The sequence below is a fragment of the Gymnodraco acuticeps genome, unplaced genomic scaffold (assembly GCF_902827175.1).
Source record: "Gymnodraco acuticeps unplaced genomic scaffold, fGymAcu1.1, whole genome shotgun sequence".
NCBI lineage: Eukaryota > Metazoa > Chordata > Actinopteri > Perciformes > Bathydraconidae > Gymnodraco > Gymnodraco acuticeps.
In genome coordinates, this window is record NW_022989778.1 from 75,266 (window position 1) to 102,110 (window position 26,845).

The following is a 26,845-nucleotide window of genomic DNA, read 5'->3' on the forward strand; positions in this document are numbered from 1 at the left end:
GTACAAATACTTTGTTACTGTTCTTAAGTACATTTTTTCGACTTTTTACTTTTACTTCTTACATTTTTAACACAAATACCTGTACTTTCTACTTCTTACATTTTCAAAACAGGTTTGTTCCTTTAGTTTTAATCTGCGTTTGGTGGTGTGATCATTATTATTTAGAGTCATTGCGTGCCTATTGATTTGAACACGATCCGTGTATCCATCATTTCCTGGTCTTCTCTAAAGAAGAGGGACCAATGGAAACGTTGTCATGTTGCCGTTGTTCAGCATGGAAACATTCATTAGCTAACAATGACATTATTGTTCTATTAATATAAAGGGAGGTCAGGTACTCTTTAAAACAGCTGCTAGTTATGGGTACTTTTTATTTAAGTACATTTCAAAGCCCATACTTCTTTACTTTTACTTGAGTAAAGAAGTTTAGTCAGTACTTCTACTTTTACCAGAGTATTTTTGAACACGAGTATCTGTACTTCTACTTGAGTAAAGGATGTGTGCACTTTTGCCATCTCTGGGTATGAGTAGAGGCCATCATAGGATCCCTGGCTGGTACTGATGAGAGACTCGGTTCAAGGATAATGACGGCGATGCGTGCTCAAAGGCAGCCTCTGAGTACTCTGCGCTGTAAGTGCCTGTTTAAATGCTGTGCTTTTTGAGTGTGAAACCTATAGGCAGTGGCGGAGTGATTCCGTTCAGAGAGACAACAGTGATATTGTTTAAGTAGGAAATATGGCGAAGAAGAATAGGAATAGATAAGAGGAATAGAGAGTCAAGCTCAGGCAATTATCTACTGTGATGCCCACATTCAAAAACAGAGTGGAAGATGAAATGACGCGGCCCACACTTGAAGATGTCTGATGAAAACTACATTACATTTTGTATAGAGAATGTCTGTTTGGCTGCTCTCTGTTTCCAGCACTATCAAGCTCATTAAAATCTTGGACCCCTTGAGAGGAACGACACCTGTAGAGTACAATTTGTGACACATTTGTTGCACTGAAAAGCAACAAGGTGTTTTCAAGGGGGGCTGAAGTGGTTAGCGTGAGCATTATCATGCACAATAGCTGGACTGTGAAAGAGCTCCAGCAAGAGAAAAGACACATATTTGATCAGATAATCCAATGAAAAACACGTCATTATTTGTATTATTTCGTCAACAGATGTAACCCAGTTTTTGTATTTTTTAGTACCAGCAATGATTCTCAGCAATGGCCATAACACGTTATTCTGTAAGGTCTCTTTGTATAACAGATTTCATGTGATTAATGCTTGCTGAGTTTACCTTTTCCGTTACTGGATACTAGGGGTGTAACGGTACACGTACCCGTACCGAAATTATTCGGTACGGGCCCTTCGGTTCGGTACAGGTGTGTACCGAAGTGTACCGAACGAATATAACGTTAAACGTAAAAAATTGAGAACGTGAACAACTTTTTGGAAGTAATCTCAGGTGCTGCGTCGCAGCATTCAGAGTAATTTGCTCACATTGGGTTCAACGCGTCATAGAGCGAGCAAGTCATTTCATTGGATGAGAGGCATACTATGAGAGCTGGTCAGAGGGATGCGTTCAAATGTAGTCAGTAATTTGAGGAACTGTCGAAAATTAATGGCGAACGCAGATAAAGTTGAGCTCGAAAATCCTCCAGCATCATTGAAGTCTCCGGTTTGAGAACATTTTGGTTTCGCAGTTACGTACAAGGATGACGGACAAAGACAGGTGGACCGAACCAAAGCTGTTTGTCGGCATTGTTCAACTAAAATTGGTTACGTGGCTGGCAATACATCAAACTTGCACACTCTTGAAAAGGCATCACCCGAACGTGAATATCACCGGTACCAAAATAAAAAAAGACTGAAGTGCAAACCCAACTCCCGCTAGCATGTAAGCCTCCACCACTCGCAGAGAGTTCAGACCGAGCCAAAGCTGTTACAAACGCCAAATATCCTTATGTTGCCATGTTAGCAAAGCGCTACCTGGCTGTATCTGCTGCCTCTGTCCCTAGAGAGGGTGTTCTCCACAGCAGGAGACATTGTTAGTGCCAGCAGATCTGCCCTTTCAGCAAGCAATGTGGACAAGTTCATCTTTCTTTAAAAAAACATGAAAATACAATGACAAGCAAGTCCTAATGTCAAGCTGGCTGCTTAGGAACTAGTACAGTTCAGTTCAAATACAGATTATTTCAGTTCATCGAAAAGCTGCACCTTAATGTTTATTTTATTTTATATTTTTTTTAGTGAAGATTCACAGTTTAATAAAAAATAAAAAACCCAAAACTAATAGTTTATGTTTTGTGAGTACTAGTAGCCTACAGTAAAGTTCAAATACAGATTATTTCAGTTCATCGAAATGCTGCACCTTAATGTTTATTTTATTATATTTTGTATTTATTTAAGTGAATACATTATTCACAGTTTAATAATAATTTAAAAAAAAATATATATATATGTTTTATTTTGTGAAAAAAAATTCTGCTGTACCGAAAACGTACCGAACCGAACCGTGACCAAAAAACCGAGGTACGTACCGAACCGAAATGTTTGTGAACCGTTACACCCCTACTGGATACAAATCGTTAATCTACACACAGGGGATTTAAAGACAAGGATGCGTTTGCACACAGAATACCTCAGTGGTAAAGCTGCAATACATGCATTTTTGTTAAAGCTTTAGAGTCAACTGACGCATCAACTTAAAAAGTGAAGGAACATCGCTAGAAAATACAAGTTGTGTTTGTGTCCATCCATCTGCACCCTCTTTTTTGGTGTCTGAACATTGCCTGTTACTTTTTGGATCCTTGCAGCTAGTTAACAGCTGGGTTTTAACCATATTATTTATCAGAGCTGCCTGCTGCAACCAGAAAACCCGTAAAGTTTAGGCCAGAAAACCTCGACAATGATCTGGAAGACGCTCTGTAGAGCTGAGAGGAACTGCAGAGTCAGGTGTTAGTTCTCTTTGGTTCCCTGACCCAATTCACCTGCTGCTTCAAGGATTATAACTGGGCACGTTTGTAGAGTGACAAGTGATCTTTGGGATATGCGGTGACAAAATGCCAAGGATCAAAGAGATGATCTTTCTCACTACCAATTAATTCCACAAAGTACTATAAAGGCTCACTGTGCAGAAACAGAAATCCGAGGAAGCATGCTACGTTCGGTGAATGTTGTGAGAGGCAGATGGAGAATACGCATGAAGGGAGAGGCTGGTGCGTAAGGCAGAGAGAGAGAGAGAGAGAGAAACCACACACACACACACACACACACACACACACACACACACACACACACACACACACACACACACACACACACACACACACACACACCACACACACACACACACACACACACACACATCACACACACACACACCACACACACACACACACACACACACACACACACACACACACACACACACACACACACACCACACACACACACACACACACACACCACCACACACACACACCACCACACTCTCGTTGTGTACCGGCATGTGCATCAATCTTGTGGCTGCGCATATGTGTGTGTGCTGATAGCTTGCGTAGGTGTGTGTGAATCCATCTGCGCGCGACTCGGTGTGTGTGTGATGAATTAGTGGCGGCAGCTGGTGGAGCGGTGTGATCCCTCAGCGGTGGTGACAGCAGCTGTTTGTGGTGCTGTCTCCGCCCAGCCAGACTGACTGGGTCCTCTTCATCAAACATACCGGCTCATTAATGCTGCGGGGACCCACCCGAGACCCCGGCCGCACCGGAGCCCGGAGCGGGGTGTCATCTCTCTCTGGGTGTGTGTGGAGCTTTAAGCATATGTGCATCAGAGTAAATAAAGTCTTTGTGCAGCGTAGACGTTTTTTTGCATTTCTGCATATGCACGTCTGCCGGTTTGTCATTTCACGAGTCTGCGCGTGTGTGTGTGTGTGTGTGTGTGTCACTGAACAGGCAAACAAGAATCCTACTTGTCAAATCCGACTGCTGAGATAGACAGTCGGCTATCACACCCCTCACCTGCTCCGCTAGAAACCCAGGCTGACAGTTATGGATGGTGTAAATGAGACTAGGGAGTGTGAAAGTTGAAATGAATATGCACGGTTGTACCTGTGAGGGAAACATTGGCGTAAATGTTCACAAGTCGACATGTGGGTGTGTGTGTGTGTGTGTGTGTGTGTGTGTGTGTGTGTGTGTGTGTGTGTGTGTGTGAGAGAGAGGTGTGTTGGTACATACCTGTAGGTAGGTGATTCTGTTCTGGACCAGATCCGACAGGTCTTTAGCCTCCTTTTCTCTCCACTCGCCCACTCCGTCCGCCTGGCTGAGGTAGTACAAGTCTGTCATGATGGACCTGCAGACACAGAAACATTTCAAAACTTATTATTTATTTATTTATTATAATAAGCTGAAAGGAGACACTGATTGCTACATCTATTGGGAGTATTTTTTTTGTAATAACTGTAATAAGTCAGTGTTATCTGCAATCCAATCCTCATTAAAACTATGACCATTGCCCTGACTAACAAAGAGAAGTACCAGCAGCCTCTGTTTCATATTAAAACGGCATCTTTGAGAAGTTGGTAATTAACACCATTTGAAAAGAATCCTTACAGACTCTAAGGCAGGGGTGTCAAACTCAAATTTCATCACGGGCCACATCAGCATTACGGTTGCACTCAAAGGGCGGGTTGCAACTTAAGACTATATAAAAAAAAAAATACATATATAAATATTTAATATATATAAAATAATGTATTATATTACATTATCGCCTCTGCATTGGATTATTATCGGATAGGTTAATAACTTCATAATTAACTACGTCTGAAAGCAGAAGTCTACGGCAAATAATTGCAAGTCTCTTCGGTGAGAATGTCACAAAATTATGTAAAAAGAAAAGCCAAATTCTGAAGAAAAAGTTAAAAAAAAGTGACATTTTGGAGAAAACACTTGACATTTAAATTCTGAGAAAAAGGCCAATTTGAGATGCATTGTGGGACATGTAGTTTATGGGCAACGTGCTTCTGTAAATCGGCATGTAACCGTATAATAAACATATTATATTCTTTCAGAGCTGTTGTGGGCCACATAAAATGAAGTCACGGGCCGGATTTGGCCCCCGGGCCTTGAGTTTGACACCCCTGCTCTAAGGTAAACATAAGAGCCCATTTTCAGTATAAACATATATGTTTTCTCTCTTCAACATTGACAGTATCTGGACAGAAAAATTGCATTGCACCAAGTAAAAACATATTTGCTATGTTTACGTTCTCAAAGATGGTAAAACATACAACCTTCTGTCCTTAGCTAACACATCAATAACTCAGCCTTTGCTTTGTAAAGTGCTTAATTTGCATCGCAGCCACTTAAGTTTTGTGACAAGAATTCAGTAACAAGTTCACGGTCATGAGGCAGTTAGAAGGAAAACCAGAGAGAAAACTTCTCAACACTGTTTGTATTCAACGCACCGCACCGATCGATCGACACGTTTTCAGCTTACACACACAGCAATGTATACAAACACATTCCGAAGGCTGCGTTTGGACTCAATAAAAAACTAATTAGGTCTGTGTGTCAATATGTTGTGCAGAGCAGAGAGCACACACTATCAGCTCTGATCACGTGATGTGTCATAACAGTAGAACAAATGTGTTTTATGTAAGTGTCAAAGTGTGATAAGTACAGATAAAGGACATGAGTGACTTCCCTTTTCTACTTCATTTAGGTCGGTTTGGAGTTGCTGCATTTTAGATCGCCTCGATAACATGCTCCTCTGCTCTCTCTTTGTAAATTATAAATGTTGGGTTCATGTTGTTTTCTTCAGATTTCAGAGGTCCATTTCAGATTGTCTACCCAAGTCTTATATTTCCGCAAATCCATCAGCAGGACAGGTAATTTAGAACTAACAGGATATTTAAATCAACATGATGATGCATAATCTATTTCATTAGATCCACCAAAATCAGACAACACACTTGGTTATATTATGGTATAACATTATCAAAATATGAAAGGATATACCACCATATCACCGCCCCTACTTTAATATGCATACGAGTTATGCCGGCATGATCTTGACTAAGCGAACTTACATATTTTATGAATCTTGCATAAAATACTTGCATATCTATCCGGTCTATGACCTTATTTTTTGTTCAGATGAGCTTCTGTTCTTTATTTTGAATCAGGGTACACATACAGACATTTATTATCCTCCCATAGAATGAATTAACTTTATCTTCTGTGATTCACTCCAGCAGGTAGATTGTGAAAGCAACACCCTGCCAAAAAAAGGTTCCCACGACATTACATACAGTACTGTAGGGCTTTAGATAGAAAACATCCTCCAGCATGTTAGCGGCATACTGTGAGTTAACATTACCAGGGCTCATTCCGCTTTCACGATGTTTATTGAAAAAGTTGTTTTTGTCAAGCTGACTGACGACTGCGTCTTTCTGGTTGTTTCGCTCTGTTTTGGATTAAGTCTGACAGCGGATTTGTGTCTCGTCACACGCTGCCAGATATCGTGACCATCCACTCCAAGAGCTCTGATACTTGCAGCTAAGGGCAGATGCAAACACATCACACACACACACACTTATGCAAGCTTAATTTATTACTCACTTCTTTGACCCAAATCAGTCACATCCTGTGTGATATATGCATATATTCAGTAGTGCATGCAAAGATAACAAACCCACACAAAGCAGATAAACGGCCCATTTCAACAGAGCGGCAGTGTGAACAGCGCCTTGCTCTACAAATAAGACAGACTCATTACTCATTGTTCAATTTCAAATCTGGAACCGCATTGTGTGCATGGGTGTCAAACTCTCTACCAGAAGCACATGGGGGGGCTGTGGGAAGTACAAGTTAACCTGACTAAATCCAAAAAGAAGGAATCAACAGACATGTTTTGGGGGTGTGTAGGATATTTGGGTATTTAGAATTTGTATGGGCATACGTAAAGATGGTGGGCTTACCTGGTGTTTCTGATGGGAACGCTTTTACAGTCCTGCCTGACTCTCACCATACTACTTCCCTGATGGCTCGCACAGGATTGTTGAAATCCTCGTGGATTCATCTTCTTATTATAGACACATGCATTTCCTAACATTCGGTCTATATGCTGTAAAATGTATTATCTCTTCGATTTACACACGGCATCTTTTGCACGTCTCTCCGTCCTGGGAGAGGGATCCCTCCTCTGTTGCTCTCCCTGAGGTTTCTCCCATTTTTCCCTTTAAACTGTGGGTTTTCTCCGGAAGTGTTTCCTTGTACGCTGTGAGGGTCTAAGGATAGAGGGTGTCGTATTGTCATACTGATATTCTGTACAAACTGTGAAGTCCACTGAGATAAATGTAACATTTGTGATATTGGGCTATATAAATAAACATTATGATTTATTGATTGATTGATTACAGGCTTTCAGGTTAAGATAGATAGATAGATAAGTACTATTTATGTTTACATTACAGCGAGAATTTGACCAGGCAATGTAAAGCAGAGGATGGCTAGAAAGGAGCCATATAACAGACTGTTTGATGACATGTTGTGAGCCAATTGGTTGAAAAATAAAAGTTTGCCCACTTTGAAACTGAACCCCTGTTTTATACATTATGTCGCAGATTATACAGTATTCTTGATTTTGGGAATTACTCTAAATGTGGGTCTTTAATACCAGTTTTCTCCATCTTTCTTTATTTGTTTGAAATGTTATTTAGCTGACACTTGAATCCAAAGGATACATGCACTCCAAAACCGTAGATATGCCTACAGGAGCAATGGGGTGAGGTACCTTACCAAAGGAGACACTTCCAGATGTTGACTGCAGAGGGTGGGATTAAACAGGTGATCCCCTGATTGGCAGATCAGTGCAATATCGCCCTGAGCTACAGCCAACCACTTTCTCTGTGCTCAGCATAAGGTTTACTACACATTGGTTTGTGGTTTCTCTTGTCAGTTTTATGGATCTCAGTTTAACTTGTGGGTTTTTAGTGAGACTCTAATATTGTAAAGACATATGAATATAAATTCAAGCTAAAAAAAAATCCATTAATGAGCTTCAGGGCCGTTTCTAGCTATTTGGGGGCCCTATGCAAGATGCTGTTTGGGGGCCCTATTTTGTCAAACTACATTTGAGGATTACAAAGCCTTTAAGATGATCTGTGGAGATACATTAATCTGTTACACTTTAAGAGGAACACAGGCTAAATTAACGAAAACCTCTCTTAAATTCAAATTGAACATCTCAAGTTGACCCAAGCAATTGAAACTTACAGAAAATGATATTAAAAAAAGGTAAACAATGAGGCTCCTCTATGTCAATAAATGCAGCATTTTCTCAAAAAATGTTACTTTACATTTTTCCTCCTCCTCAAAACTTCTGCTTCCTTGCTTTCTTAGAAGCAAAGTCATCAATAATGTCATCATATGACAGCTGCTTGCCAATCTCATGGTTGATGCTGATTATGGCAAGACCAGTGGGGCGATCCTGTCCCATGCATGACCTCAGGTAGGTTTTGATGAGCTTCAGCTTTGAGAAGCTCCTCTCTGCTGAGGCCAGTCACAGGAAGAGTGCAAGCGATTCGCAGGGCAATCCACAGATTGGGATACAGTTCATTCAGGTTTTTTTGTGGATGAAAGAGAGGAGCTCCAGTGCAGTCATTTCACATAGGCAGGCTTGGCAGATTGGTAATTTCCAGAGCCAGCTCCTTCCATCAATGTCACCTCCATCTCGTGCTTAATGTGCTGCAGAGCTTGTCACACTGGTTGCACAATTCCACACCATCCAGTTTTTTTGAAGTTGAGCAGCTCTCCAAATCTGGCTCTCACTTCACCCAGAGTTTCAAATCTATCCTTTAAGGATTCAATAGTCGTGTCAACAACTACATTGAAGAATGTCGTTTCTAGCCTCTTCATGGCATCTGCAATAGGCTCGTCTGGGGCTTCATAGGCAAAGTGTTTTGTTGTGCTTCTCAGTCTCTTCTCTTTCAGCACAGCCTCCACATTCATTTCCTCACACATGTCTTTAGCAGTGGCCTGAGCTGCAGCAAAGCCAGTGTCTCTATAACTAGTCAGAGACATGTTTGCCTTTGTAAGGAGGTCAACTGCCACATCAAGCTGCATTGTGGCAGACTGCAGGAGCTTGCCAACATGGTTCACATGGTGAAGAATGTCATACCATACCACTGTGCAAATGAGGAAGCGGTATGACCCAACCTCTTCTGCCAAACTCTGTGCTTCAACCTTGGTCAGGGGATCTGTCACTTTGTCCCTGACCCCCAACAATGCCTCCCTTATGTTAGGGGCCTGGTACCGCACTGCCTCTATGCTGTTGACACGGCTCTCCCACCGTGTGTCACTCCAAGACTTAAGTGCAATAGTCAGATGTTCCTTTAGGATTGCCCATCTTTGTGGGGCTGCTGAGAAAAGGGTGTACAGTTTCTGTACATTACCAAAGTAGCTGATGGCATCTGTCGACGCTTTTGCTGCATCAGCCACCACCAAGTTCAATGAATGTGACACACATGGAACATAAAGTGCACGTGGATTTTTCTGGAGCAGCCTTGCTTGAACCCCTCTGTTCCTCCCCTTCATGTTGGCACCATTATCGTATGATTGACCTCTGCAATCATCAAATGGAATATTAAGATCCTTAAGCCTGTTCAAAATCAAAGATGACAAACCAAGACCTGTTGTTTCGGAAGCCACAAGAAATCCTAGAAAGTGTTCCTTGATTGTGGGCGCTTCGTCCATTATGACAGTCCTTATGATGACTGACATCTGCTCTTGGTGGCTTACGTCAGGGGTACAATCCAAAATGATTGAATAATATTTGGACTGTTTAATCTCAGTCACCATTGTGTCCAACATTTTCCCACTGATTGAAGCAATCAGTTCATTTTGGATCAGATTTCCACGATAGCTGGAATGACTGAACTGGCCACTCTCCACACGCTCAATGTGCTGCTTCATGACAGGATCAAATTTAGCTAGACGCTCCACCTCTTTTAAGAAGTTTCCATTATGTTGCTGGTGTAATGTGTTCGCTGAACCTCTCAATGCAAGATTTCTCTTAGCCAAAGATTGCATTATAGAGATCAGGCGGGTAAGGACATCTCTCCAGCGCCTCTTCTCAGCCTCTAAAAGTGTCCTTTCAGCTTGGTCTATGGTCTTTCCGGTTTGTAGATGCTGTTCAAAATCTTTCCAGGTTGCCATGAGGGTTGTGTGCTCTGGACTACTTTCGTGACTTTTCAGAAGCATGCCTATGCTGCTCCAGTTTGATAGTCCCTCTGTCATTAATTTGTAGTCCTTCCTTGAAAATAACTTGCAGCAAAAGCAGTAAAGGGCATCGTTTTTTCTTGAGTAGATAAGCCAGGTCCGCTTTATCTTTTCCCCATTCACTAATGTTCTGTGGAAATAATGATGGTGAAAGCTCCTACCATCTTCTCTTGGAAAAGTGAATTGTTTATCAACCTGAAAAGGCCCTCTACCTACTAAATCGGTCCTAAAGGAATCGGGTAGCACTGATGGCCAATCAGCTGGATCTATTGGTGGACCAAAAGCTGGCTGCTCTGCTTGTAAGTCTGCAGGAGGAGCAAATTTACCTGTGGCATGTGGCTCAGGAGGTGATGAGAAGGATGGACCTGCTTGTGGCTCAGGAGGTGATGAGGAGGATGAAGAGGATGGACCTGCATGTGGCTCAGGAGGTGATGAGGAGGATGAGGAGGATGGACCTGCATGTGGCTCAGGAGGTGATGAGGAGGATGGACCTGCTTGTGGCTCAGGAGGTGATGAGGAGGATGAAGAGGATGGACCTGCATGTGGCTCAGGACGTGATGAGGAGGATGAGGAGGATGGACCTGCATGTGGCTCAGGAGGTGATGAGGAGGATGGACCTGCTTGTGGCTCAGGAGGTGATGAGGAGGATGAAGAGGATGGACCTGCATGTGGCTCAGGAGGTGATGAGGAGGATGAGGAGGATGGACCTGCATGTGGCTCAGGAGGTGATGAGGAGGATGAGGAGGAGGATGGACCTGCATGTGGCTCAGGACGTGATGAGGAGGATGAGGAGGATGGACCTGCATGTGGCTCAGGAGGTGATGAGGAGGATGGACCTGCATGTGGCTCAGGAGGTGATGAGGAGGATGTACCTGTGGCATGTGGCTCAGGAGGTGATGAGGAGGATGGACCTGCATGTGGCTCAGGAGGTGATGAGGAGGATGGACCTGCATGTGGCTCAGGAGGTGATGAGGAGGATGGACCTGCATGTGGCTCAGGAGGTGATGAGGAGGATGGACCTGCATGTGGCTCAGGAGGTGATGAGGAGGATGGACCTGCAAGTGGCTCATGAGGTGATGAGGAGGATGGACCTGCATGTGGCTCAGGAGGTGATGAGGAGGATGAGGAGGATGGACATGCATGTGGCTCAGGAGGTGATGAGGAGGAGGATGGACCTGCATGTGGCTCAGGAGGTGATGAGGAGGATGGACCTGCATGTGGCTCAGGAGGTGATGATGAGGAGGATGGAGCTGCATGTGGCTCAGGAGGTGATGAGGAGGATGGACCTGCATGTGGCTCATGAGGTGATGAGGAGGATGGACCTGCATGTGGCTCAGGAGGTGATGAGGAGGATGAGGAGGAGGATGGACCTGCATGTGGCTCAGGACGTGATGAGGAGGATGGACCTGCATGTGGCTCAGGAGGGTGATGAGGAGGATGGACCTGCATGTGGCTCAGGAGGTGATGAGGAGGATGGACCTGCAAGTGGCTCATGAGGTGATGAGGAGGATGGACCTGCATGTGGCTCAGGAGGTGATGAGGAGGATGGACCTGCTTGTGGCTCAGGAGGTGATGAGGAGGATGAGGAGGATGAGGAGGATGGACCTGCATGTGGCTCAGGAGGTGATGAGGAGGATGGACCTGCATGTGGCTCAGGAGGTGATGAGGAGGATGAGGAGGATGGACCTGCATGTGGCTCAGGAGGTGATGAGGAGGATGAGGAGGAGGATGGACCTGCATGTGGCTCAGGAGGTGATGAGGAGGATGGACCTGCATGTGGCTCAGGAGGTGATGAGGAGGATGGACCTGCATGTGGCTCAGGAGGTGATGAGGAGGATGGACCTGCATGTGGCTCAGGAGGTGATGAGGAGGATGGACCTGCATGTGGCTCAGGAGGTGATGAGGAGGATGGACCTGCATGTGGCTCAGGACGTGATGAGGAGGATGGACCTGCATGTGGCTCAGGAGGTGATGAGGAGGATGGACCTGCATGTGGCTTAGGAGGTGATGAGGAGGATGGACCTGCATGTGGCTCAGGAGGTGATGAGGAGGATGGACCTGCAAGTGGCTCATGAGGTGATGAGGAGGATGGACCTGCATGTGGCTCAGGAGGTGATGAGGAGGATGGACCTGCATGTGGCTCAGGAGGTGATGAGGAGGATGAGGAGGATGGACCTGCAGCATCTGGCTCTGCTTGCACAAAGTACTTGAGAATTGTCCCTGCAAAGACAACACTCCTTAAATTAGCAAGCAAACTTTGTTGTTGTTTATTTTTAAAACAGTCATCATACAAACATTAATCATAAACATATCACAATGTAAACTTATACAACAGTAATTAGTGACTGAAAAGGCTTTGGCAAAAAGCTTATATATGAATATCCTATATTCTTTTAATTAAATCGAAAACAAAACAAATACATTATTCACATTTGTATCCCCCCAAAAAGCAATACAAACAATTTCTTGAAAACCAAAAAAAAGGTACATTTTTAAATGTACATTTAAAGCTTTGTTCCATAATTTAACCCCAACAATAGATACATATCATATTGATTTCTTTATTAGCTTTTTGAAAAGCTACATTCACATTTAGCTGACGCTTTTATCCAAAGCGACTTACAATAAGTGCCTTCGACCAAGAAGACACAACCTTGAAGAAAACAGAATCATATAAGTACATCAGGTTTCATAGAGCCAAACATTTCAAGTGCTACAGGACTGGCTTTAGGTAAGCCAGTCCTTTGTTAGTATATAAGTGCTTTGTTAGCAATTGTATTGCTCGAAGTGGAGTCGAAAGAGATGAGTTTTCCTCTCTTGAAAAACAGACTGGGAGTGATTTTGACTTAGCCTGCTATACTCCAACACAGCAGGTGTCACTCCCATAGCACAGTCCATTTTGCATGACAATTTTATTTGAGCCTTTTCGTAAAGCAAACACTGTATTAAAGTGGGTTTATTCGCCTACAAAATACAAACAATCCTAGCCAACTAGCTCTTATCAATTAAGATGAAGCTAACGGAGCTAGCTGAGGCTAGCGCAGCTAGCATGACTTGCTCAAAGTAGCAAACTTGCTCAAACATTGGCTAATATTATAGCTACTCCCTCCACCCCACAAGTGAATTTACACCATGAACAAATGCCTTACCCTTATTCTCATCATGTGAGCGTTTTTCTTCTTCAGCTTTCTTCTTTCTTCTTTTTTCTGAACCAGAGGGATATGTCCGTTTTGAAGCCATGATTATCCCATTACGCTCGCTACTCTACTGACGTGCAGCGGCTGAATCTGAACTCTCAGCTCGGGGCCCCCTAGTGGCCGCCGGGGCCCTATGCAACCGCATAGTCCGCATATAGGAAGAAACGGCCCTGATGAGCTTTTCTGGAGCTTTGATAATCATATCATAAAATGTCTGCCCAGTTGTCATGGAAATATAGATGTTAACACTTACATGGTTCCCCGAGTGCTTTAAGTACCTTCTAAATGTAAAACCTTTTGTTAATTTAAGAGATTTTGCTTGGACTTGGTATCAACATACATTGTGATGTGGTGTTTTACAATATACTGTATTACAGACACACTTTGACCTGAGAGGTACACTCTCTTGCAGATGGAGATGTTCACTTCCTGTTGCAGACATTTGAACTTTGTGTGTGCTTTTCCTCCTCAGTGAACCACATGATTTCATATCAGCTGTATGTGGCACTGAGAGCCCTTCATAGCGCAGTGATCATGTTAATAAGGGAGAGGGTAAGTAGTGTGCTTCATTTTTTACATTAAATGGGGAATGTTCGTGACAAGGACCTTACCCCCTTTTCCCCGAGCAGAATTTAAATGAGAGAGCGGGGCATTTATTCCAGTCAAACATTTTACTGCTCTTTCCACCTCTGCCCCTTCCTGTGCTGTACCCCCAGCCCCCGCCTGCGGCACATACAGAGGCTGGGGGGCTTAGATGGAGAGTGAATGCGAGTGAAGGTCTGTGACTGTACGTGAGTGTACGGGTTGAGGAATCAGTCATTGGAAAGCTGCTTAGGCAGCAATGAGTAAGACAATGGGGCCTGTAAGCCACTTCAGCAGGATTACAATGAACCACTTGGCTCTGTGACATCAGGCCTTTCTTCATTCAGCCGTGTGAAGCTGGCCAACAGACAAAGAGAGTGCATCCATGACCTTTGCCCTTTGTTTCTTAGCAACCCACACCAGTGCTGCTTTCAAGTCCCCCTGTCAAATGTGTCATATTTTACCATCAGTAGGCAGAGCTGGTAAACAGTAGACTGAGGGTTTGACAATGAATGCTTCCACAATACCAAATGAGGACAGATACAATTTTTGTTATCAAGATTCTGAGTTATTTCTAATAGAGAAGACCATTATCACTACCAACACCTATCTAAGGGCTTCGGCTGACTGATTAGTTGTGTAGACTTAAAGATGAGAAAACATTTATGAATTTGAGACGGTAGAAATAGAGAATGTTTGAAAGTCACTTTTGATAATTAACGATTTGTCAAAATGATTGATTATTTCAATATATTTCATTATCACACAGAGGTGAGACCAACTAACATTTCAAAAGCAATGGATATTTAAATGTTCTAAATGTTTCATTACTCCTGCAGATGAAATACTTTAATTTCCATTCTAATACCGTACTCAGGACTACACACACTGCTTATAAATGTTACATTTGTAGCATTCAACGCCAATTTGTGGTACTTGACAGTTTGATACTCCACTTTTAGGTGGTCAACAGTCGGTATTGAGGTTAAATAACCAGGCCTGAGTACAGCATAGCAAGTGGGCAGGTAAGAAGCTCTTTAATATCAGTCAGGCTAGAGGAGTCAAAGCCCTGGAAATAGGTGATTTGAGAACATCACTATCAACACCAGTCTTTAGGACAACTACAGCATAAGGGTTTATAAAAAGTAATATAATACATCCTTAAGGAATTTGTGTCCCTGCTGGGAGTGTTTCAAGTTGAAGAAACAACCCACAGAGAAAACAAACAAGCTCATTTGTATAGGCAATTTTGAGTTGGAAAAGGCAACTGTCCCTGACTTTGGACTGTGGGAGGTAACCTTGGCAGGCATAAGAAGAACATGCAATAAAAAAATGTCCATGATGTCATAGGTTTCGTCAAAATCCATTTTGACATTTCCACTCAATAATCCCCACGCTCACCTCTCCTGGTGTCCCAGGTCCTGCAGGAGCGTGTCGGTATACTTCTGCCTCTCGCTGAGCTCGGCGTTGGCCAATTTCTTCACCTCGCTGCGAACAAAGTACCAGAACTCTTTAACGCCGTTCTCCACCGTCCTCCGCAGCTCCTCCTGAGTGGGCCCAGGGCCTGTTGGGGGTGGGAGAGAAGAGATGCGTGAGAAGTGCTTACATCAAAGCGTAACAAAGATACTCCGCTGGCACCGGTATGATCTAAAACAATGAATCGATGACGTTAACTTCAAAGCAGCTCAATGGTAATACAGCTGGAGGAACAATGTACAAATGATGCCATGACGTCTTTGAGCATTAAAGATAACGTAACAAAGCAACGTTTTTGATTAGAACCATGAAAATGTTGTCTTTTATTCGTTGTCCCTGGGTGTTGCTTTGACCTCAATACGGTTTCCCCTGCCTCGTGGCACTCATGTCTTTTCTCACACACTTCTAACAACAGGAAGGAACTCTACACCCCACCCGACAAACAATGTGGAGATACCCACAAGGACCACACAGCTGACTGCTCTGGTTTCTGCGGCAAGAAACAAAAAAAAATGGAGGGAAAGGGAAGGACAGCCTCGAGCAGGAGAAGGAGGTGGTGGAGAGGGAAACGTCCCTATCTTACACTCTTTCTTCTCTCCTCTCCGAGTGGAAAAAAGCTGGAGGGTATTTTTAGCTTTTTCTCCCCCTGCGGCGAGATGGAAAGGATGACCCTGTGCTGCCCTTCACGCATTCATGTCCTTTATTTTCTCTCTGTCCATCTCTTTTCTCTCCTCTGAGCCGTCATTGGGGCATTCACACAGCTTCTACTTCATTTACACATCTCCCCGCTCACCAGACAGTCTTCCCACCCCCCTGACCGCCGCTTAGAGAGGTAAATACACATCCATATCTCTGCCATCATCGGTGCTCAGCTGCAGCAGGTTTAAAGCCGGACTAGACTGAGACTCCAGCTTCAGGCGAAAGCTCACAAGAGCCGTGGACTGGTTTACACCATCAACCCCCGGACCTTCAAAATCAATCCTTTCATATTTCCAAGCTCTGTGCCAAATCCTTCCCTGCAACCTTTATACATAGTGCTGTCATGCTTACCATCTCCAGTGAGTTTCTGAAAGCTGTGGATCTTCTGTTTGGCTCTGGTCAGCTGGTCCTCCAGGGAGCGCAGCCTCCCTACAGCAGCCAGGGACCCCATGTCTGCCTGACCCTCTGGTATCCTGGAGGAGGGGGACACAAGGGGGGAGGGGACGGGTGAGCATGTGTACACTGATAGATGGAAACACTTTTTTGTATTAATTCATTTATTTCTACATATACATATATATATATATATATATATATATATATATATATTTATTTCTACATATATATATATATATATATATATATATATATATATATATTTCTATTATTATTGTTTTGTATTTTTTACTTATCGTTAGAACTTTAGTTTGAATTTGTTTCCAAATAAAGAATTTTAGAGAAGGAAAACACTTTTTTATTCATTTATTTATATTACTATTATTTTTTACTTATTGTTCGTCATTTTGTTTGATATTTTCTCCAAATAAAGAATTTTAGAGAACGAAAAAACTGCAAAAAAGTTTGACATGGCAGAAATAATCTGCTGAAAATGTAAAACTACATCCCGGTAAATCAAAATTCCAATGGAAACTAAATAATTCATACAAATTGTACTACAATTATAGTGTTGCAAGAACAGCACAGTTTACAGAAAAAGTGTTAGAAAAATGCCATTTAGCTAAAAGCAATCTGATATAATAAGCAGGAAAACATAGGCTTGTGCAAGTTGAATAAACCTGTTTGTCCCGTGGACTACAGTCGAACTCTAAGATAGCTAAACGTAGTTTTCCCAGGGAGGGAGCCAAGACCGCTGATTAATTATGTTATTATTATGTTTTTCGTTCCCCAGTGTTAAAACATAACCGGGGGTGTTTCTCAATCTCGAGTACACTTGCTTGGTAGCACATGTCTTCCGAGCGTCTTGCTTCAGAAGCGAGGCAAGAATACTTCCTAGCCTCGGAGAATGAAGAATGGAACAGGCTGGCAAGTGTGCAGGTGTGCGTCATATGAGAGGCCCCGCCTTACATTTTCCGCCACAGATTTGGGGAAATTGGTCCGTGCGCAAAGCATTGTGGGGATTTTAAGACCGCGGAGTCTACACATGTGCAGCCTCGAAATGTCTCCAAACGAAGTACGCCGGGCTCGGTAGAATTCCAAGTATGCTGGACATTGGAACAGTACTTCGGCGGCACTCGATGACGTAGTATGCTTGAAATAGTGGCTCTGGAGCAGCTTTACTCGCGATTGAGAAACACCCCATGTGCTCTTGCTACTTTTTAAATGTTATTCAACACTTAGTTTTAATTGTCAGGTGCAAAATTCCAAGAATCCCGACCTACTTAGTGTATTGAATATTCCCATTTAGATGTTTCTGTGCATAAAAAGTGCAGTTTTAGTTGAGCTGGGAGAGCTGACGTCTTTAATGTGCAACAGTGAAAAATCTTCTTGATTTTCTTAGACACCACGCTGAGCTGAGCCTCCTGGAGCCCTGTCCCACTTTATTTATTTTAAGCTCAACATTATGTACAAAGTACTCAATCATTTCCCCTCTGTGTTAGATCCAGCCTCTGCACTTCATGAACAATACATCCAAGCATTATATCCTGATCATTATGCAATGACTAGTCTATTTAGCAAATGTCACATTAGGGAGACAAGTGGCTGTTAAGTGCCGTTTCTTTGTGACTTTGATTGAACAACTATACAAAGAGGGAGATTGCTAGTATTTTCTCTTGACTTTGGTTGATGGCTCTAAAAACGACTGTTGTAATGTATTGCGGCAACATTGTTACTCTGTAATGGCTATTGAATTGAGTTGGGTAATAATAACATTAGTCAAAAGAGAAGGAGATCCAAAACACATTTTAGCAAATAAAAAACACAACTAATCAAAACTATTTAATCAGGGCAGTAAAAAGATGAAACATAATGTGTTGTTTTACTTGGGAAAATGATCGGCAGCCAAAACAGGAAACCCCCTTTCAACAGTTTTCTGATTAGTGTTGCTATGATAGCCTTGTGTTTCCTATATGTGTAAGTGGGACTAAGAATATTTTAGTGAGCTTGTTTTTTTATTTATAATGTGGGGAAATGATTTCTTGCCTGCACTAAATAAACTTAAAAGTATGATGTACATATGTCGCAAAACAAAACAATTATTCCCTTGGCACAACTCAGCTTTATGGCCTCTGTAGCCTTGTAAGGCTGGAGCTGAGATATGCTAAAGAGCATCATAATTAAAGGATTTAGCAAATGAACCGACCAAGTGGCTCATTATCGTTTAAATGATGTTTGGGAATCCTTTCAGTTCATTTAACGCATTTGGAATTAATGTGATATGTCATCTTTAAGTGCATATATGTGTACTGGTCTGTGTTAAAGCTGTATGTTCTCAGTGTAAATCATGGCTCACCAATAAATACAAAGATATAAATAAACATTTTTGCAGTCCCGCGCCGATGAACTATGAATAACTACTGCATGTAATGAAAACACAAATGAGCACCTCGACATGCTCGGAACAAAAAGATCAAATCAGTCAAGGAGAAAAGTTGCAGCTGAAATTATACCAAATCACTTCCCCTACATAAAACTATTAAAAATGGAATATGTTCGAATGCACAGGGGCATTGGCGAAGTGCTGCAGCGACCATGTTAATGAGTTATCAAGCCATGCAAACTCAATGTGCTCCCTGAGTGAGGAACATCAATCGCTGGCAGGCATAAAGATGAGACTTTTAAAGTTGCACAGCCCTTCTCGCTGCTATACCCATCCTCGCCCCCCCCCTCACTGTTTGCGCCTCGGTCCCTGGCGTCCCACTTCACTGAGCACTAACTGAGCATTGTGCTTCAAAGCCGTGGAAATAACGGAGAGAGGATATGTTAACTCCTACGTTATACGAGGATCAACCTTTCAAACCTTCGCATCATGGGTATTTATATCTTAACGTCAAGCTTTCTTTTCTCTGTACAAACTGTGAAAGCCCAAGCCAGCTGCCTGACAGATCTCTTGAAATAAGACCCAGGTGCATTTCCTTCCAATTCCCTGACCCTACTTTTTTTTCTAATAGCTAACTCTGTTCAAACACTATTCAACAGGATCTCCCAACGGCTACACCCTAACCTGCTGATAACACCCTTGTACAGGAAGTAGGACAATTTCCTAAGTGACATCATGTCCGAGAGGCTTTACACTATGATACAACTGTAACATAAAGCAACGTATCTCCTTGAACAAGGCAGAAGAAATAGGTCACACCAGCAGAAGCTAATGAGTAGAGACGTGACACAGAGGTTATCCAACATGCTCCAAAGTGACATCAACTGCTGAGGCAACAATGCTGGTGCAGGGAAACCACAAGCACACCCAACTAAGATATGAAGATATCAAATATATCCAAACACTCAGTGGTATCAAAACCCACACACAGACAGGAAAGGAGGCAAATACCGTGCACAAATACGCAAATGATTCCCGACGGTATCTCTAAGGACCTGAAGCGGAGACTAGACAAGGCAGCCGGATTCAACAGCGTCTTAATCAAATGTTACAGGAGAGGTAACAGATGAGTCAAACTCTGACTAGGGGGAGGCGGGGGGGGGGGATACTGTGGAGCGAAAGACAAGCAATGAAAGCAGGGGGTGATGAGACCCACTCGCACTAAGCACCGAGGCGGAAAGCAGGTGAGGTTCAGCATGCAGCCCAGTTTCCTCTGAAATGCGCCCCAGCTGTCGCTCCATTGGCTCCTCTCCCCCCCCACCCGGTAACCGTGGAGTTCACGGGGCGAGCAGGGCGGGGCGGAGCAGTTTGAACGGTGGAGGCCAGGGTGGCACTGCTGCGCATACATATTTCTGTGGCTAGATTTAATATAATCTGCTTGACTTCAAAAGGAAACCTATGCGCTGACCTGGGAAGCCATACATAGGAATGGAGATGTAAAGTGTTCTGGAAGGTGTAGATGAAAGCAGGCAATTTGCCCTAACATTATAAAGAACATTTGATGTTCCCAAACTCTGCATTTGTATACGCTTATGTGGGAATCACCACACTGTGATGCTTCAAAGACTGGACTACCTTGTTCTAGGGCTGCTCAATTAATCGTATTTTAATCGCAATTAGGATTTTAGCTTGCAACAATTATGAAAACATAATCTAAATAAAATGCGTATTTTATTTTTTAAACTATTTTATTGGTTTTCCAGTTGAATTATACTTACAGTTCAGGGTAATCAACTATTAAAAACATACTGTACTTTTTTCTTTTTTTTTCAATAAATTGATGTTTTCAAAGTAAATGGATAATCGTTTTTTTAATAATCGTGATATCAATTATTGACCCAAATAATCAAGATTATGATTTTTGCCATAATCGAGCAGCCCTACAATACCTTATTCCAGCCTTTCCTGCAAACTCACTTTGTGTTAAAACAAACCGCTTGACTTCAATAAGTCAAGCCAATAAACCACAGGAATGTTCCAGTGGGAAAAGGCAAGTAAACACTATAAATAGGCGGAAAAATCTTGTCATTACCATGAGAAACCCACTACCACTGCTCAGAATCGGTTTGAAAGACCTGCTTGTAGAGATAATAATAGCAATAGTGCTTTTGACTATATATTGTATGACTGCATAATACCTCATTGTGTATTCACTACAGTACATGGGAGGCTTTGTGTGAATATTTCTGCATTGTGTCGAATCAGTTCATCTTGCCTCGACATCTCCTTCCTCTGCTGTTCCCATGTTATTTCCAACTGACTCAAACAGTATTGCTCCCAAGTAAACTGATTCTGAACGGTGCATTCTTGCTTTGCATGCTTCATCGCCTCAGTACACCCGGAGAGAACCGGCTCCGCTCCGAGCCCTACTCGACAGAGATGTCCTGACCACAGACAGCTCCCACAATGGGGCCAGTGTGTGTGGCAGGAGCCCTTCCCTCACCGGGCCCGAGCGCCGGACTGGTCGATGGGAGTTCAGGCCTGGAAGCGGCAGCAGCAACTGTTTTGGTGCGGCCGCTGGGTTCAAACCAGTACAGAATTAAAGGTCACCTATTATGCAAAATCCACTTTTTCATGTATTTTCTACATCAACATGTGTCCCCTCTGTGTTAAGAGATCCTGAAAGTTTCAGTAAAGAAGATTATCTTTATTTTCATTCTGATCCATTTATATAAAAACCTGTCTGAAAATCAGCTGATCAGATTTTGGCCACTTTATGATGTCATAACGATGTATTGGCTTGTGTAACCATTAGCCAATCACCAACCAAGGTAACCCCCCCCCGCCCCACCTTATCACCTGAATCTCCTCCTAGAGCACCCTTGTGTTCTTTTTAACCAAATCTCTCTCAGAGGGGCGTGGGGAGGGGCTCCTTAGTTTCAAGTAACAGACAGAGAATCAGCACTTTTGAAACAGGGCTGAAACAGAGGGGATTATGGGTAATGCTGCAATGATCTGTTTGGTGTTTGGAGCCAAACACTTCAGAGACATGTTTTGTATATATCTGAGACCTATAATATATTGATGAAAGACAGTATAATAGGAGACCTTTAAAAACTTCTCTTACAGTCTCCTTGTATATGGGTGGACCTCACCTCCCTAAACTATAAACGCCTGTCTGTTTATACAGTTTGAATTTGCATTCTACTTGAAAGATAGGGACCCGAATTAAGCAGACATATGCAAACCGTACCACAAGATTTCAGTTCAGTGCGGACTCTCATCCCCTTAGTCCTCATTTCCTCCCTGCTGCTCTTTACTTAGTCCTCATGCCATCCATCATGTTTCCCTCCTCTGCATCGCCCCCGCCCTCCCTTCATCCCTCTGTTGGCATGCCTGGAGGATCGATCAGGTCCTCATCGCTCAGCCCAGCTGTCACTCTCACCCCTCATTCCCTCCGATGTCCCACCATCAGGCCGGCGTGTGTCATTGTCTCTGCAGGAGCCGTGGCTTCTTGCCCGAGGTGATTGACAGCTGCAGAGAGGGCGGAGCCAGACAGACTGAGCAACTCGACCCCGTGCTCCCCTCTCATTAATGCTGCCGGGTGATTGGTAGGTTGGCAAGCTGCCTGTCGCTCAGGAATAGCCCGAATTACAGACTCACCGGATTGGATCTGTAGCCCAGCCAGGTGATGCTAATTATAATCTGAGCTGTGATTGACAGATTGATTCATTTCACATGACAATCCCATTCTAAAAAATATAGATGGTTCAGCAAAAAGCAGGTAAACCATGATAGTGGTGACGCGAATAATCCATTTAGCAGGTTGAATAAGTATCCTCGTTTGGATGCTTCACAAATATGCAGTTTACGATAAAACAAAATCAATATCCCAATGCTAACTGCTTCAGCAAACTATCCCTCTCTATCGTAAAGCAAATGAGACAATGTAAACAAGATGCCTTCAGGTGTATGATGAATGCACAACACTGCCCAATAATGTATTACACATCCATCTAGTACTGCTGCGCTGCGATGACACTAACCAAGTTTAATCCTACTCATAGCTATAAATCAATCTCAATGCAGTGGGCTTCTCCTGTGCTAAAACTCAACACAAAGGTGATATAATGTCAGTTTTATGGGTTTGAATTTCTCCGAGGCCTCTCATAAAGAATGAATGCAGTAATGTGAAGGTTAGGTGCTTTGGGTGAAACCTTCTTTATTGTCTGATGTCAGCTAGTGCTTGCAGAGAACTTGCGTACTTGTGCAACATTCAGAGATTCATGTTCGCAGTACAAATCTGCTGAATGTACAAGTCAGAGAATTGGGTTAGGCATGTGTTCAGTTAGTCTATCAGCGAGCTAGTGAGTTGTTACATAGTCAGTCAGTCAGTGACAACCTGCGAGCTGGAGTCTGGCTTGGCGCCATGCCTCTGTCAGCAGTTTGGTAGTGGAATGAGGAGAAGGAGGAAGGTGAAGAAGACAGAAACAGGACGGGGCAATGAGATGAGAAGGGAGGGGCTGTGACAGGGATGATGGGCAGCTCTGATGGGCAGCTTGCTAACAGCCTCTTTGCGTCTATTAGGGCTCTAATATAAGGATAAGAGACGCTGCAGTTCTCCTCTAGGCCTGTATCTATCCACTGGACACACACATGCTGAAGAAAGAGACAAAATGAAACGGAGCACAAGCCAAGCAGTCGATATCTCATGAAGCTTAACCTCAGCCAGCCAGTTGCCTTCTTTTAGCTTGCTGTGCCAGATACTTAGCTGAGGCTGAAGCTCAGAGGGACTTGAGAAGGCAGTGTAGCGCTGTCCCAGTAAACAACTGTGGAGGCCTCGGTCCCAGATCAACAACCCAACTCAATAACAAGCAACAAGCGCGCAGTGTGTCGGGGACCCATCTGGACACTGGTCGACTGAAAGCTGCACTTGTTTTTGTGCCATGAATTCTACCTTTGTTTTTGAGCCAATTTTAAATAATTACAAAAGCAAGGGATTTAATCAGGGACCAGCTGTTTGAAGCAACGAGAGCGCGTGTGTTTTTCTGTTTGTGTGCACAGATGAGGGCCCAGCATCAAAGTGAATCAGAATATCACAGAAGAGGCAACATCTGAAGCTAGAGTTCCCTGTTAATATAGCACTGCTGCATTCCCTGCACATGCATGTGCTCAGTAGCAAACACAGATGTACAGACAGTATTTATGTGCTAAGAGGAACATTGTCAGCATGCAGAGATAAGAGCAGAACCATCTGTCTCTTTCCAACACATAGCCCGAATGTGTGACGGATGCTGTGTGGTTAATGGGCTCGTACAATGTGCTATTTTCTGCCAAAATAACACAATGAGAAATCTGGTGAGGTGTGTGACAGTCCATCCATCTGTCTGTCAAACACAGCATCTCCACCACCACTGATCAGCTTTTGATGAAACTTTGCAGCAACATTTGGTCTGTACGCGCCACAAGATGTTGATTTAATGATATGCTGATTAGACGTTAGCAAAAACAGAAACATCATCCCATTTCCACTTGGTGGGATTTGTGAAATTAGTCTGATTGGATTACTAGTGAGCTAGAGGCTGAACTTAATTGCTGGACTTTGCAGAAACTTAGGAGGATGATGCATTGCACCATAGTTGTTGTTTTGTTACTTCAAAACAAAAGTACATTGACCAGGCAAGCAAAAAGGGCTGCACAACATTTGTTTGCTCTGTGCTTTTCTGCAGAACCTCAGATCCACAGGTTCAGTTATTGCACTGACTAGCCAAAGCTGGAACTGCAAATACAGATCAAAACTATTCTACTCTGCCACTCATAACGATGTTCAGAAAAGCTCTTGTTTGATACGCAAGAAAGATTGTGATTATTTTTGTTTCTGAAAATATCTCACTTAACTTTTATTGAGTAAGGAAACTTAAAAAATAGTATACTTGGTTTTTTGTCTTATCTGAGTCTTAAAATGATGTTTATAGTAAAATCATGGCAATTAATATCCTTATATGCTTGTGTAATTCACTCACTAACAACTAGGCCGGCCTTGACTCCGGGGTTTTTCTTTTTAACAATTCATCCTCTGCATTATCAGTGTTTAATATGATATTGTTATACTACCCACACTACTTGCCCAGTACAATTTTATGTCGGTCAAGTAAATCTATTAACTCATTCGCCGGATCATAAAAAGTAATCCAAAAAATTATTTTCGGGCATTTAAATTATCCTGAAAACAGGAGTTCAGTTGGGTGGCTTTAGAGCAGGGGTGTCAAACTCAAGGCCCGGGGGCCAAATCCGGCCCGTGACTTCATTTGCTGAGGCCCCACAAGAGCGTGCAAAGAATGTAATATGTTTATTATACGGTTACATGCCGATTTACAGAAGCACGTTGCCCATAAACTACATGTCCCACAATGCATCTCAAATTTAACTTTTTTTCTTCAAAATTTGCTTTTTCTCAGAATTTGGCTTTTCTTTTTAAATCATTTTGTGACATTCTCACTGAAAAGACTTCTTTCAGACCTAGTTAATTATGAAGTTATTAACCTATCCGAAAATAATCCAATGCAGAGGCAATAATGTAATACGTTATTTTATATATATTCAATATTTATATATGTATTTTTATATAGTCTTAAAGTTACAACCGGCCCTTTGAATGCAACCATAATGTTAATGTGGCCCGCAATAAAATTGAGTTTGACACCCCTGCTTTAGAGGATGTGGGTGAAACGCAATATTCAATAACTTCACTAAAGATAAAACATGACTATTAACTTTAGTCCATGTTTTTTTGGAAACTGCTAACAATCGACTAATGTCAAACTACTGGTTTCAAACGCACTGAGTCAGACAGCATATTCAGGTTTCTCTCAGCCAGCTATGGGTGTATTCAGGTATCTTAAACATCATATGATTGGTACAACCAAATAGGGAGGATACTAGTTTGCATGTAAGCACACTTAAGAAAAAAGTTTAGTGCCGTTATAGTCAATCAGCTTAGTTCTAACAACATACCTGAGCGATTCGGCCATGCGCCGCAGGTCTTCATTCTGCTGCTTGAGCCGCTCCAGCTTGGCCAGGATCTTGGAGAGTTCCCTGCTGGAGCGCTCCGGGTGCTCGCTGTCCCTCACCAAGTGACCACCAATGTAGAAGAGGAGCGTGCCCCAGGCCAACAGCACCAGGGTAATCCAACGCCATGAACCCGCCCAGGGCCGCATGGTGCAACCTCGCCCACCCAAAAATGCGTCTTGGTGTGCCTGTACACCCACGACCCACTGGCCTGCCTGCCGGATGTGCACACACACTCTGCGCCCCGTCACCACAAGTGCCACAGCGCCAACCTTGGCATCTGCATGGTTGCAGGGGTGGTGTACAGTAAATGACAGATGTGAGGGAGATAGTTGTTTTGTGCCTCAGGAGTGTGTTAGAAAAGGCAGTAGGTGTTTGTCCAGTAATCAACCAGCTTTTCTGGCATGTGCTAAAGCATGGCTAGCATGCTCCGAAGTCTCTGTTTTGACGGTGATGTCTCCTCCCCTCCACCCAGCTCCGTGTTGACCAGCTAGTCCCACGCCGCTTTGTTGTTTCTCTCCAGTCCCACAGGTTTCTCCTATTGGGGTTGTGTCCTGTAAAGAATAAATAAAGACATGGGGGTTAGTTGAGTTTATTGCAAAGAGTTTTGTCTTGCAAATACTTTATGTGCTTGTTATTGTAACATAAGCAAATTAAAGTCATCGAAAAAGCCAGGGCAGCAACCCAGCTTGACAGATATCCTCCTGAAGAGCAAAGTATTAGACATGCCTCATATAACGCCATTCAGACACAGAGAGCAGCGCACAGGG

The 26,845-nt window shown here is 43.1% G+C and overlaps 2 protein-coding genes across 2 annotated transcripts in view; both read right to left on the bottom strand.

The window, feature by feature from the left end:
- Positions 1-26,845, bottom strand: part of fut8b (fucosyltransferase 8b (alpha (1,6) fucosyltransferase)) — a 93,208-nt gene that overhangs the window by 18,588 nt on the left and 47,775 nt on the right. The window contains 4 exon segments of the mRNA XM_034220269.1: positions 4,227-4,341; positions 15,455-15,617; positions 16,580-16,701; positions 26,022-26,629. Of these exon segments, the coding sequence (XP_034076160.1) occupies positions 4,227-4,341; positions 15,455-15,617; positions 16,580-16,701; positions 26,022-26,224 (603 nt within the window). The 5' untranslated portion in view covers positions 26,225-26,629.
- Positions 7,261-10,697, bottom strand: LOC117548801 (zinc finger MYM-type protein 1-like). The gene is made up of 2 exons (XM_034220282.1): positions 8,354-10,697; positions 7,261-7,282 (listed from the first exon to the last, which is right to left on the bottom strand). The coding sequence occupies exon 1, from the start codon at positions 10,290-10,292 to the stop codon at positions 8,754-8,756; it is 1,539 nt and encodes a 512-aa protein (XP_034076173.1). The 5' UTR covers positions 10,293-10,697; the 3' UTR covers positions 7,261-7,282; positions 8,354-8,753.

Bases quoted from the DNA above. Each gene is read 5' to 3' on its own strand.
- LOC117548801 (XM_034220282.1), bottom strand. From the start codon at position 10,292: ATGACAGAGGGACTATCAAACTGGAGCAGCATAGGCATGCTTCTGAAA.